Source organism: Heloderma suspectum, chromosome 2 (assembly GCF_057233095.1).
Source record: "Heloderma suspectum isolate Gila_16-S chromosome 2, 16-S_ref, whole genome shotgun sequence".
Lineage (NCBI taxonomy): Eukaryota > Metazoa > Chordata > Lepidosauria > Squamata > Helodermatidae > Heloderma > Heloderma suspectum.
The window spans coordinates 346,122,296-346,134,880 of NC_139459.1; the positions used below are offsets into that span (position 1 = coordinate 346,122,296).

At 49.5% G+C, this 12,585-nt stretch overlaps 1 protein-coding gene across 1 annotated transcript; it reads left to right on the plus strand.

Moving 5' to 3' along the window:
• The first annotated feature begins 2,103 nt into the window (after positions 1 to 2,103).
• On the plus strand, positions 2,104 to 11,729 carry TCF19 (transcription factor 19). The gene is made up of 3 exons (XM_084830532.1): positions 2,104 to 2,377; positions 4,823 to 5,483; positions 8,005 to 11,729. Exons 1-3 carry the CDS (start codon positions 2,104 to 2,106, stop codon positions 8,237 to 8,239), a joined length of 1,170 nt encoding a protein of 389 aa, XP_084686658.1. The 3' UTR covers positions 8,240 to 11,729.
• Positions 11,730 to 12,585: the final 856 nt, after the last annotated feature.

A 12,585-nucleotide genomic window follows, 5' to 3' on the forward strand; every position in this document is an offset into this window, starting at 1 on the left:
GTGGAGGTGCTTGAAGGCTTGCTGTGAAGTGACAACTTTGAGCTGGAAATGGCCCATTCTCAAGGCCAAAGACACTCCTGCCCTGGCCTGTTCCAGCCTCTTCCCCAAGATAAGAATGTTTCGCTGGGGAAGGGAGGGGACAAGTACCAGGGGGTAGATTCTGGAAGGGGTTGTACTACGTGCTGTGACTCAATCGATCTGTGGGCCAACCAAGAAAGCGACCGCTCAGTTCTCAGGTTCAAGCTTTTGGGTGGAAAATTGGGGGGCGGGGATCGCGAAAAGCTTCGTGAAAACGCTCCCCCTGCCCTTTTCTTCTTCTCGGCTCTGAGCTTCGCTGCGATCCGCTGTAAGCCAGCCCGATCCGCCGCTTCAAAGCTCTCCCATCTCAAGGGGGAAGCCGCCCAGCGCTGGGCTAAAGGCCTCCCTTCTCGCGGTGCAGCTTGTCCAGCAACAGGCAGCCTCCCGCCCGAGAAGGGAAAAGCTTCGAAGGGGCGGCTAAGCCGGCTGCCAGCCGAAAGAGGCGGGCGCGGCCAGCACGCCTGCCCTGGAAATCAGCTGGCGCCGGGGAACCTGCCGTAGGCTCACTGCTCCCGTTCTGCGCATGGGCGGCTCCCTTACCCACCGACCCGGCCAATCTCTCCTCCGCAGAACGCGCCACGAGACCAATGCCCACCCAGCCGCCGCCGCGAAACACCCACCAATCAGGACCTTCATCCGCCCCAAGCCCTGGCTCTCTCTCGCGCGCGCTCATACCCCCTGACCCGCCCTTTCGCTATTTCAGCCAGTCAGGAAGGAGGCTTTTTCTCCAACCGGCCAATGGGAAGACGAGGCCCTGTCCTTTCTCCTTTCTCCTGCCTCAGCTGGGCCAATCGGCGGGCAGCGCGCGCCGCTCAGAGCCCGGGGAGCAGCTGCTGCTGCTGGAGCGGCGGCCGTGCAAAAAACCCCCCAAACAACCTCCACTCCCGGCTCCAGCTGTGGATGTGGCCGCTGGACGGTGTCACCCCCGCCAAGCCGAGGGCTCTAGCGCCACGTTGCTAAGGAAACCGAAGCTTCCCTTTGCGTTGTCAAGGAGACGGCAGCTCTAGAACTCGGGCCCAAGTTCGTCTGCCTCGCGGAGATTCATTCCCGCAGTTCTGGAGCTGGGTGAGGAGGGGCGTGTTCGAGACAGCTGCCTCAGGGGAAGCGGCCAGCAGGGAACCTCGTTGCTCGGGAAGCCATCAGGGAGACTCAGAACTCAGTCCCAAGTACCCCGAGGTCCCGCCGCCCCGAAGAACTGCTCCGAAGAGAAGCCGGTTTCCAGGCAAGCCAGGCCTGCGTCCTCTCCCTGTCGAGGGCTGGCTGGGCCTTGCTGCGAGACGTTATTTCAGGGGACAAGGCGGCGCTTTTCTTCTTGCAGGGGACTTTCGGATCATCATTGCACTAGTGGCAGGGGAAGGGGGCGTTGAAGGCATCCGGAGGCAACTTGCAAGAAAAAGAAAAGGGCGTTTGAGCCCCATTCATGCGGAGGCTTGGGTCACTTTGTCTCGAAGGAGCTCTTGAGCAAATTGCACTTGATGAACGTCTGAAGCTGCTGCACTTGTCGAGAAGCAAGTTTAGGGGGGACTTCCGAGAGTTCTGTGACCAGAAACGGGTTGCGGGACTGGGGCAAGTCTTTGCTTTTCTGTGCAATAAGGATGATCAGGGTGGGGGTTTGTGAGTTGTACTGACAAAACGCCCCCATCCCAATTCTTTCACCTACAGACTAACCTGTCGTTTTGCAGAGCTTGTGTTCAGGGGCACCCAGTTAGCCAAACCTTATTTGTAACAATCTCAATTTGCACTGTAGACCATTTTTCTTTGCACCCAATGCTGCTATACCTTCGATAAATGAACAGTAAAGAACTCAGTATACTTCTAAAAGTTCACCATTATCACAGCTGAAGGTGGATTTAGTGACTTGCTGTGGAGTTGAGTGAAACCTGCAAGTCTTCCTGTTATCTAAATATTCATCATTACTGTCAGACTCCCACTCCAGTCTATTAGAACTCTGACCTCAATCGTGAGTGAAGTCGGGACCTTGACAGCTGGCCCTCCTATGCTTGTGGAAGACGGAGGGAGCTAGTCATGCTTTCTGAGGCCCTGCCCTGCTTTCAGTTACTCCGGATGGGCCCAGCTTCCCCTGGGGATTCACCCAACCGGGATCTCTACACCTTCCGACCTGCCAGGCCCAGCTGCACCTATCGGCTGGGCCGTCGAGCCGAGGTCTGTGACGTCATTCTGGTGTCAGAGCAGAACCCAGCCTTGATCTCACGAATCCATGCAGAGATCCAGGCAGAGAGGGATGCTGACAGTACAGCTGGGGAGTGGCGCGTTGGCCTGGTGGATTGCAGCACTCATGGTGAGTCTTTGGAAGTGTCTGCCCCCAAGGGGTGGGGCCAGGGCTAGCCGCAAGAGTAGGTATGGTTGGGCACCTGCAAAGGGCCCACACTCCAGCAGAGGCTCCCTGACAAGAGCCCCCTGGAGCTGTTGCTCTTCTTCACCATTGCTATCTGCTTGTTCTCCTGCCTTTCACCCAGACGGCAGTGGTGGTGGTGGTGGTGGTGGTGGTGAGGGGAAGCCACTGCCTGTTTGTTCACTGACTCCGACTGTCAAACAAGCAAGTGGTAGCCATGATGCAAAACAGGATGAGGAGCAATAGCAGCTGGTGACAATGGCAGTGAGAAGGTGGACTCACCGAAGGAGGGGGCCCACTGAAGGTATCTCACCCAGAGGCCTCACAAACCCAGGGCTGGCACTGGGTGGGCCTAAACTGAGTCCAAACCATTGCGAGGAGAGCCCTGCATTCTGGGCACCTAATCCTCGGTGCGTTGCATGTATGAAGGACTGGACTTGTGTGCTCTGTAGTAAGAGCATGGGGAGGGCTGCAGATCTTTCATTGGAAAATTAGTTTGAGACAAAAAGGTTTGGAATCGTTGCTAGTACTAAAACAGCTAATATTTGGGCATGCAGCACCAGCAGTTTAACAGAATTTGAAAGTTTAAGATTGTTCCTGAAGAAGGAACCCAGCATTTAGAAACATGTTTGAGCTGTAATAACTCTTAGTTGTTGGCAGTTTGGGGAACAACGGTCTCCTTTTGCATTCTTTCTGATTTCTGTGCTTCCCGACTGTTTTTTGGTGATGTTTGAGAGCCTGCCTTGGTTCTGCATGTTTGCTGTTTGGGAATCAGCTAGTGCAGTTCTAGATGAACCCTCATGATGTCTCACTGTAAACTGAGTCTTGCTGCATCACAATATTCTAAATGTGGCTAGTGGAGAGGAACTGCATATATAGCAAACAGGAATGCAACACTCCAAAATGTTTATCTGAACTTCCTTCTTCATCTGTCCATTTCTGCTTCCCTAAAGTACCAATGGAAGCATCCAAACAACATCTTTTTCTTTTCACAAAATGACTCAGCAGTTCCCAAGCAGTGGAACCAGGTTCTCTAAAGGTGCCATGAAACTTTTTTTGTGTGTGACTTCAAACAGAATCATAGAATAGTAGGGTTGGAAGGGGCCTACAAGACCATCGAGTCCAACCCCCTGCTCAGTGCAGGAATCCAAGTCAGAGCATCCCCGACAGATGGCTGTCCAGCCTCATCTTGATTGCCTCCAGTGTGGGAGAGCCCATTTATTGTGGCATAAGCTTTGTGGACGAGAGCCCACTTCTGCAAATGCATGAAGCGTTATCCTCAGTTGGCATGCAGATGCACACAGGGGGATATAGGGGGGAAAAACATAAATAATCGATCCAAATAGCCATGAAATGCAAGTGATAGTTTATGCCACTTCTGTACAAAGGTCAAATGGCCTTTTGGCTCCACTGTTTACATTTTTCTTTCTATAACCTCATGTAAATACATATGTGTGTGTGTGAATGACCTGGTTTGCACGTCATGGCAGCAGATCGTGGGTCAACTCACAATTTGTGGGGATGAGCGCTGTGCTCGAGCCGCTTCCAGTTTGCATAAACAACCTACAAACACCCCATTAGTAGATTGTTAGTGTGATGTCTGAACCTGGACACTTTGGGTTGTTTACTGGTTAAAAAACCTAGAGTTAACCTACAGTTAGTTGTTTGGTTAATTCTGGGTTGTTTAACTCACAACCCAGAGTGTCCACGTTCGGATGTCACGTGAACAACCTACAAATGGGGTGTTCGTAGGTTGTTTACGCAAACTGGAAGCGGCTCACATCTCAGCAAATTAACCAACGATTTGCCATTGTGATGTGCGAACCAGCCCACTGTATATTTGTATGTATGTATATATATGCCAACTAAGGATAACGCTTCGTGCATCTGATGAAGTGGGCTTGATTCCACAAAACTCTCTGCCACAATACCTTTGTTAGCCTTTGAAGTGCCACATCAGTGTACGTGTGTGTGCATGTTTGCTTCAGTAGACTAACACAGCTACACCTCTGGCTGCATGAAGGAACAGCCAGCACATGACGGAGGACCACTGTGCTTCAGACTTCTTCATGCAGCGTCGTTCCTCGTGATTCTTAGCACTTAGTGACTGTTGCAGTTCAGCGCCCTGACGCTGCATGCTTGACACCCACAATTTACAACAGTCCCTGTGCTGTTTATGGACGGAACTACAGGAACAGTGTGGTGACCTCAACAACTGTAATGCAGACCCAGCAACAGTACCCCTGTACTGGTTGGTATGACCATCACCTCCAGCCAGCACGACTAGGATAGTGATGGGAGATGTAGTCCCACCCACCTGGAGGACACCAGCTTGGGGAAGCCTGCAGTGTATAAAGATATCCTTCATTTCTCATCCAATTATCCCTTCAGGTACCTATGTCAATGCCGTCCGCATACCCCATGGCCAGAGGGCGGACCTGAATGACGGCGATCTTCTGACCTTCGGCCACCCCAGCCCAGTGCCCGAGGGCTGTGCCCTGCCACCCCCACACAGCAGCTCTGAGTTCTGCTTCCTCTTCCAGAAGGTCCGCGTTCGACCTCAGGACTTTGCTGCCATCACAGAGCCCAAAGCCCCATGGGCCTCCTCCTGTGGCTTCCGCCCAGTGCTGCCATCTGGCAATCACCGCATCCGCCCGCTGTCTCGCCACTCGCCTACCTCCCTCTCCTGCCGCTCCAAAGCCACCCTCATCCTCAGCTCCATCGGCAGCCTCAGCAAACTCAAGCCGCAGCCGTTCACCTTCTCCCTGGGCCGGGGTCGGTGTGCAGAACCCCCCGCCCAGCCGAGGGCTGCTCGGAACCGCCGCAAGTCAGCTCACACACTGCTCCCCGAACTGGACGACGAGATCACACGTCTGGAAGAGGAGCAGCCACCACTGGGCAAGGAGCAGGGCAAGGAGCAGCGGCTGAACAGTTTCACGCATTGCCACAACAGCAGCAGCAGCAACCCCTTGCGACACCAGCAGAGAGCGCCAGAGGGAAGCAAGAACCTGCAGGAAGACGTGGGACCAAAGCTTCACATCACGCCCACTGGGTGAGTCCCTGTTTAAGGATTATTATTAATAGTAATAATATTAACATGCATGTATCTCCTTATCTGCTAAAAAGCCTTCAAGGCGGTGTACAACAATTTAAAACAATAAAACCTTAACACAGTAAAAACAAGAAAATTAAAAACAGTTTTAAAAACCCAGTAAAATATCAAAACTATGTATTTTAAAAGGCTGAATTAAAAAGTTGTGTCTCCACACCCTTTCCACAAGCCAAGAGAGTGGGAGCCAACCTTAGTTCTTGAGGGAGCGCATTCCGTAGTTTGGGTGCAACACAAGGTTATATTCAGCATAGCTCACACCAGCAGGAACCACCAGAATAGTCAAGTTGCCGATATGGCAAGCCTGGGAAGACTTCTGACCTCTGAAACTGTGGTGGGGAGCTGCATGTCAGAGTTGACTGTACTGGGTTAGATGGGCCAATGGTTAACTTGGTATAATGCAGTTTTGTATGTCCAAATCTGAGTGTATATGGATGATGCTTCTAGTGCTGATTTCTTCACCCACCACAGCTAGCATGCCTGCCTTCCCCCAGGCCTTATAAACCTTGGAACCCACAGCTTCTTTCCAGGTACCAGAATTCTCATGCCTGCTAAACCAGCATGTAAGTTGTACAGGAGATAAAACTCATAAAAGTTTACATGCTGCCCATGTAAAACTGCACACTTACTGATCTTTTGTTTATATTCTGTTTGAGCTTTTATAACACATGGTGATTTTACCAGGACCTGTGTGGTGGCAAGAACAGCACTCGGATTAAATAAGGGCATAGGGGGCTATGTATGAATGAGGAAATAAGGGAGGAGACACAGAGCCTTTTAGGTGAAAGAAACTTATAACATAAGAAGAGCCCTTCTGGATCAAACGCCTGTCTAGATCAGCATTCTGTTCCCATAGTGGCCAGCCAGATGCCCATGGGAAGCTCACAAGAAAGATGTGAGTGCAACAGCACCCTCCCACCCATGCCCTGGTAATTGGCATACAGAGGCATAAAAACTGATGCTGCAGGTAATAAACAGTCATCATGACTAGTAGCCATTGACAGCTTTATCCTCCATGAATCTGTCTAATTTCCTTTTAAAGCCATCTAAGTTGGTGATCATCACCATGTCTGGTGGCATTTGAGTTTTATAAATTATGTGTCGTGTGAAGTAGTCCTTTCACTGGTCAGCTCTGAATCTACTGCCAGTCAATTTCACTGGGTGATCCTGAGTTCTAGTATTATGAAAGAGAGCAGGGTAGGGGGCACTTCTCCACACCATGTCCAGTTTTACAAACCCTTAGCATGATCCCTTTTAGTCCATCTTTCCCCTAAACTAAAAGTGTCCCAAGCATTCTAGACTTGCATCATATGAAAGGTGCTCCAACACTCCTCCCATTCCTTCTTGGTTGCCCTCATCTGCAAATTTCCAGCTCTGCAACATACACACACACCCCAAATCTCTCTCAGGTCTTCGCAGAACTTTCTGGCTCAACAGGTTTATAACCTATTCTGCTAGAAAGGTGAACACTGCGAAATTCTCAGCCATTGAAATTCTGCACCTGGGGCTGTATTCCACAGATGTGGAATTGCTGTATATAGTCTTGCCTCATAGGCTTCTTAGTAATTCATTCTCTCTCTCTCTCTCTCTCTCTCTCTCTCACACGCACACGCACACACACACACACACACACTGTCCTTCCTTTAGTGACAGTGAATAGGCATGTAAACTGAGCAGAGGTATTAGAATCAACTTACTAGCTGTAAATCCCGTCAGGGCAGTGTAACAAGTTCCTTATGCTGAAGCAGAGACATGTGTGGCAATTTGCCTATTCCTCTGTCAAAGAGAAGGCAGTATGGTGAGGCCTGAGGCTTTTAGAACACTGGAGACCCCTTTGCTGGGGCGACACTCAACAGGAGGGGCAGCCTGCCATGGAAAAGGGGGCTGGGAGGTGAGCAGCCAGGGAAGGGGGCTGAATGTGGCTCTTTCTCTGGGTTTGGTGGGAGTGGCAGCTTGGAACTGAAACCATTTGACTATAAGCTGTTTCCCAGAAGACTCTAGATCTCTTTCTCTCCTTCTCTCCCTCCTTCTGCTCATGCACAAATAGGATATACAAGAACAACTCAACGCTGAGAGCTTCCCCTCCCTTGATACTTCTCTTCCCCCCGTTGCTGTGCTGAGGACATGGTTTCTTATGAGATACAGTTGGTCTCCTCACTGGATTAAAGTCTCTTGTAAGGACTGATTCACACAATGAATTGAAGAGGCAGGGGAAACATGATGGGATGATTCCCCATCGCCACTATTAATTTTTGTGTAGTGAATTTTGGTGTTTAAAATGTGCCCTCCATTAAGTGGTATTTAATCAATACAATTCACTATACCAGACTGAATCATGGAAAGTTCAAGTTTGATCTTTAAAAAAAAAAAGAATGAATAAACTTCCAGCACTTCAGAAAGGTGCTGTGCTGATGGTGAGAAAATTAGCAGTGCTTATTATTTATTCTTTTCTGTTCTCTTGCAGGAAACGGCGAGGTCGGCCTCGGAAGAACCCTCTAGGGGGCACTTGCCAAGTGTTCTCCCAGACTCTGTCTGCATCTGAGCCGTGTGCGGCACCCCGGTGCCGCCTCCCCCAGGACGAGATGGTGGAATGGGTCCAGTGTGATGGCTGCGATGCCTGGTTCCACGTTGCCTGCGTGGGCTGCAGCTACAGTGCCGTGAAAGAAGCAGACTTCCGCTGTGCTGCCTGCCGCTCATAACAGAGGCAGGTGTGGCAAAGGACCAGCCCCCAGCAAACGGGTAAGATCAGCGCACCCAAATGGAAGAGGTGTGTGCGTGCACACATGAAAACTTTTTAATGAAGATGCCAGGCAGGCACACATGGATGAGTGAAAATTTGCACAAGGAGTATATGCTTTCGTGGACAAGCAAAAAAGTGATCATGATGAGACACGCGCATGGACAAAGGACTAGCTGAAAAATAGAACCCCTTTGAGAAAACGGGAGTCTCTCAGAGGGAATTGTTGGAAGCTTTACCTGAGTTACAGTAACCCAAATCCTGCTGACTCTTTTTGCTTCCTTTTTCTTCCTTGTGTAAAGGAGTCATACAGCCTGGTTGTCAACTCCATCTCTCTGAAAACCATTGCAGTGGTGAAGACTTGCACGTTAAGCCATGAATATTAATGGAAATGTGTCAGACTGGCTCCTACACCACAAGCTGCAGGTTTCCTTATGGAGACCAATTAGAAGAGGATAACTTGAGCATGAAAATGTTTGCCGGGGACACGTGGTGCAGATGTGCACCACCACTGTATCAGGCCTCAAAACCTGCAGGGGTGTGCAGGGAAGAACATGTTTGTACATGGAGTGATTCAGAAGAATGGCTTATGAAATTGTGAACATCTCAGCTCGGATTGGCACAAGTGTGCAAGCTTTCTGACCACACAGTGGTTTGGGTAAAAATGGTCATCCTAAGCTAATTACACTGGAGTAATAGCGCTGTTGTCTGGGAAACCAGCCAAGCAGCCTCCTGCCCTTACAGGGTCAGCCTTGGAGAAATGCCACACACCACTTCAGACTCCAGAAGAAGTGAGCATGTGAGGGTGCAATGTAGCAGTTGTATCTCTGTAATACTTTCACAGCTGAAGCTTCATTAGGCTCACCTGATGAAACAGATACTGGAACAGCTGCTCAAGAGGAATAGGGCTGTTAACCCAGTGAGGAAAATAGTCTTGCCCTCTCAAACTTTTTACAAAGGGACAAATAGGGGGCTAAGAGGTGAAGGTGAAAATAATCAGTGGGAATGTTAGAGTGCTAAATTCCCGAGAGTTAGCCACAGTTAGGCCTTAACTTGACTTCATGGGGTAGACACAGCATTTACATATCTGCCCTATTCACATCTAAAGTGTGTGTGTATCTTGAGTTTTACCCCAAAGGGAGAGCATAGATGAGGGGATCTTCTCCACCTCTTTACCGCAACATGGTCTTGCCTCCGATACTGGGGTAAAATTGATGGAATTTGGTGTGTGTGGGGGGGTGGATTAGATTCTCCTCACAAATGTACGTGTTTGATGTTTTTTTAAAAAAAATCAGCCCCTCACCCTCTCCTCCCACTTTGATGAACGGGACTGACCCATGAACTGTGGCAGGTGCCCCCCTCCCATTGGCCTTTAGTCTGGCAGCAAAAGCAAGGGTCTTCTAGCACTTTAAAGGCGAACAGATTTATTGTGGCGGCAGCTTTCATGGGCCAGAGCCGACTTCATCAGATGCATGAAGCATCCGATACTCCAGTGGTGCAGTTATATTGGGCTGGAAGATTTGTGGCAATGGCGCAGTCTGCCAAAGTGCTGCACAAGATGCACCTTGCCCGCTGCTTCTGCTGTTTCAGGAGGCACTGCAAGGAGTGCTCATGAGGGCCCCACCGGCTCTACTCTTCTGCTGCAGCAAATGCCTCGCCAGGAGAGCAGCCAGTGTGACTCTCCAGGTGCTTCTCAGAGCGAGACGGAGGGTGGGTGGCAGCCATTGCCAGGAGCGAGAAAGTGAGTTTGCACTGTTGCTGCACAGGAGGGATAAGGATGGGTTGGGGGAGACCGCTTGCACATGTAGGGGAAAAGGGGAAAATAAGCCTCTCTCCCTGCCTTGCCAAGGCTACTGCAAGTTTCAGGTTTTTGCAAAGGGAGTGCTCTGAATAAGATAATCCTGGGAGCTGTTGATAGCGGCAGCAAGAGCAGAAGGTCATTAGAACGGAAAAAGGAAGATGACTTAGCCCTAACGGGGTGTTCTGCATTGCCAATGTTGCATAAGAACCCAGTGGAAGTTAGTTTGTTGGATCAGGATCCTTGCACTAGCAGAAAGACATTGCGGAAGTGGAAAGTGGTTGCTGCACTTGTGCAAGATGTCTTCCACTCGCATAGGATGGATTCTGGATCCAACACTCTATATGCTTACACAGGTATAGAGAGGGACATTTTTGATACACAGGGAGGCCAAGTGCTATGAAATGCAACATGAAACAGGGGCTCTGTGATATTCTTAGACTGAGCAGAAATCTATACAGAAGAACAACAGAGTGACTCATGCTGCAGGCAATGTGATATTGTTTTCTTAGCCAAACTGACAGTGTCTCTGGTTCACAAAAGCTTATGCCCTAATAAATCTGTTAAAACAGTGCAGTTTTCCCTCGGGCTTCTTGCATGTGAAGAAGAGACAGAACAGATTTGAGGTCTTCATCTTTTCACCATTCACAACTACTCTTAGTTCCAATTTTGAGCCTAGGGGTTGGAGAACCTTTTTAGTCTGATGATTAATCCACCAGCAACAGACACACAGCATACTTCCGTATGCAAACACAAGTGCAAGCCGAAGCATATCTCCAAGGGATTGTGTGAATGTGCTTCCCTTGGTCAGAGAGCAAAAAGCTAGAGCTGACTCTGAGGCGAAGTTGCCCAGGCAGCCCACAGCACCCCTGGAAATGGTGTAACCCCACGTCCTCTCCCTGCATTTCAATAGATGGTGGGTTGGTATAGATGGCGGTAGTGGGGGCAGACATATCCCAGCTGCAAAATTGGGGGTCTCCAAGTGTTTAGCACCATCCCTAAGTTGTAGCCTACAGACAGGCAGCTTGTCTAAGGAACCCACCCAAAAGCCAAACCCAAGCCTTGGTAGTCCTAGCCAAGTCTTTAGCAAAGAAACACAACATTAAGCCAAAGCAGATAAGGGGATACACACCAGTTGCAAGGGCCACATTGAAAAGGGAAATGGTGTCCCCTGGGGCCCAGCGGTTCTGCTGCCCCTCCTGTAACTGTTGCCTCACATTCCAAGGCAGTGTCAACTGATGCCCCTCGGAAGGAGAAAAACATTTCCTGCTTCAACATTCCACTGTTGCTATTTATCCTGTGTGCACCTGTAGTGAAAAATCTTAGCAGCACCAGAGAATGCTTCTCTGCTTTGGCTGGCTGTAATGTCCAGAGGCTAGTATTAGACTTACTGAGAAATCTGCCTTCTAAAATACCAAATCAAAAATAAGTTTTATGTATAGGCCTACAGGGAACTTTCTGCAACAAAAATGAACAAGCAACATAACCAAAGACAGCTGCAGTTTAGGAAGGGAAAATAGGGTTTATTCCTGCTAGTGTACTCTGCCAAGTTGCTTTATCTTTGGGGAAGGAAGGAAGGACAGTTTATCCTTCCCCTGCATTAGGGCATCTTGTTTTGCAACAGGCATGATCACAGATACTGAAATAAAACCCAGACTGCAAACTCTGTGTCTCCCATTAACATATTTTTATTTAAAAATCCACATCTACGCTGGTTGATTTGCACCATCTTTCCTCATGGCATGCTACAATGAAGTTGGAAATTTGACCAGTTAACTTGATGGTCAAGATGTAACGCTTAAGGATTATTTTCAAATAGTCGTCTGAGGAACCCCAAGGTTCCCCAATGGGCTCAGTAAAGGCAGAGCAGCTTTCTGAGGCATTTGACAGTTTGCCCACTGCACCACTACTGACCTTCCTCTTCAGTGCACAGGGGGCATATTGGGCTTGTAGGGCTGACTCAGCTCACTGTAGTCAACTCAGTAAGGCCTAACAATAAGGTGAGTGTGCAATCACCCTGGAACATGCCCCAGCATCCCCTGTAATACACAGCAAACAAGCTGATTTGGAAAGCAGTCCCTGCACTTCAAAACTACTGCCTTAATGGGACTGAAAAAGACCTAAGTGGGACCTGCAAGAAAGTTGCAGTATGGAACATGCCCGTCCAGCGTTCTAGCGAGTCCAGCCTGCTCTTTTCTGGACACTCCATTCTATTTCTCCCTGCTTTCCCCCCTCCCAGATCATTCCATACCCACACCCACATTGGGCTGTGTTTGCCTTCCTCCCATGGCTTTTACAATTGTGTTGGTACTTCGGTTAATCTTGTGATCCCCCCCAAACTTGCTACCTTCAACTTGTGTGTGTGGCTGATACTAATGACAAAATGTACACGACAGTAGGAACCAGTGATAATTCTAAATCAGAGGTGGGCAAGCTGTAGCCCTCCAGAAGTTGGACTACAACTGCCATTGTCCCTGACTATTGGCCATGCTGGTTGGAGCTGGTGGGAG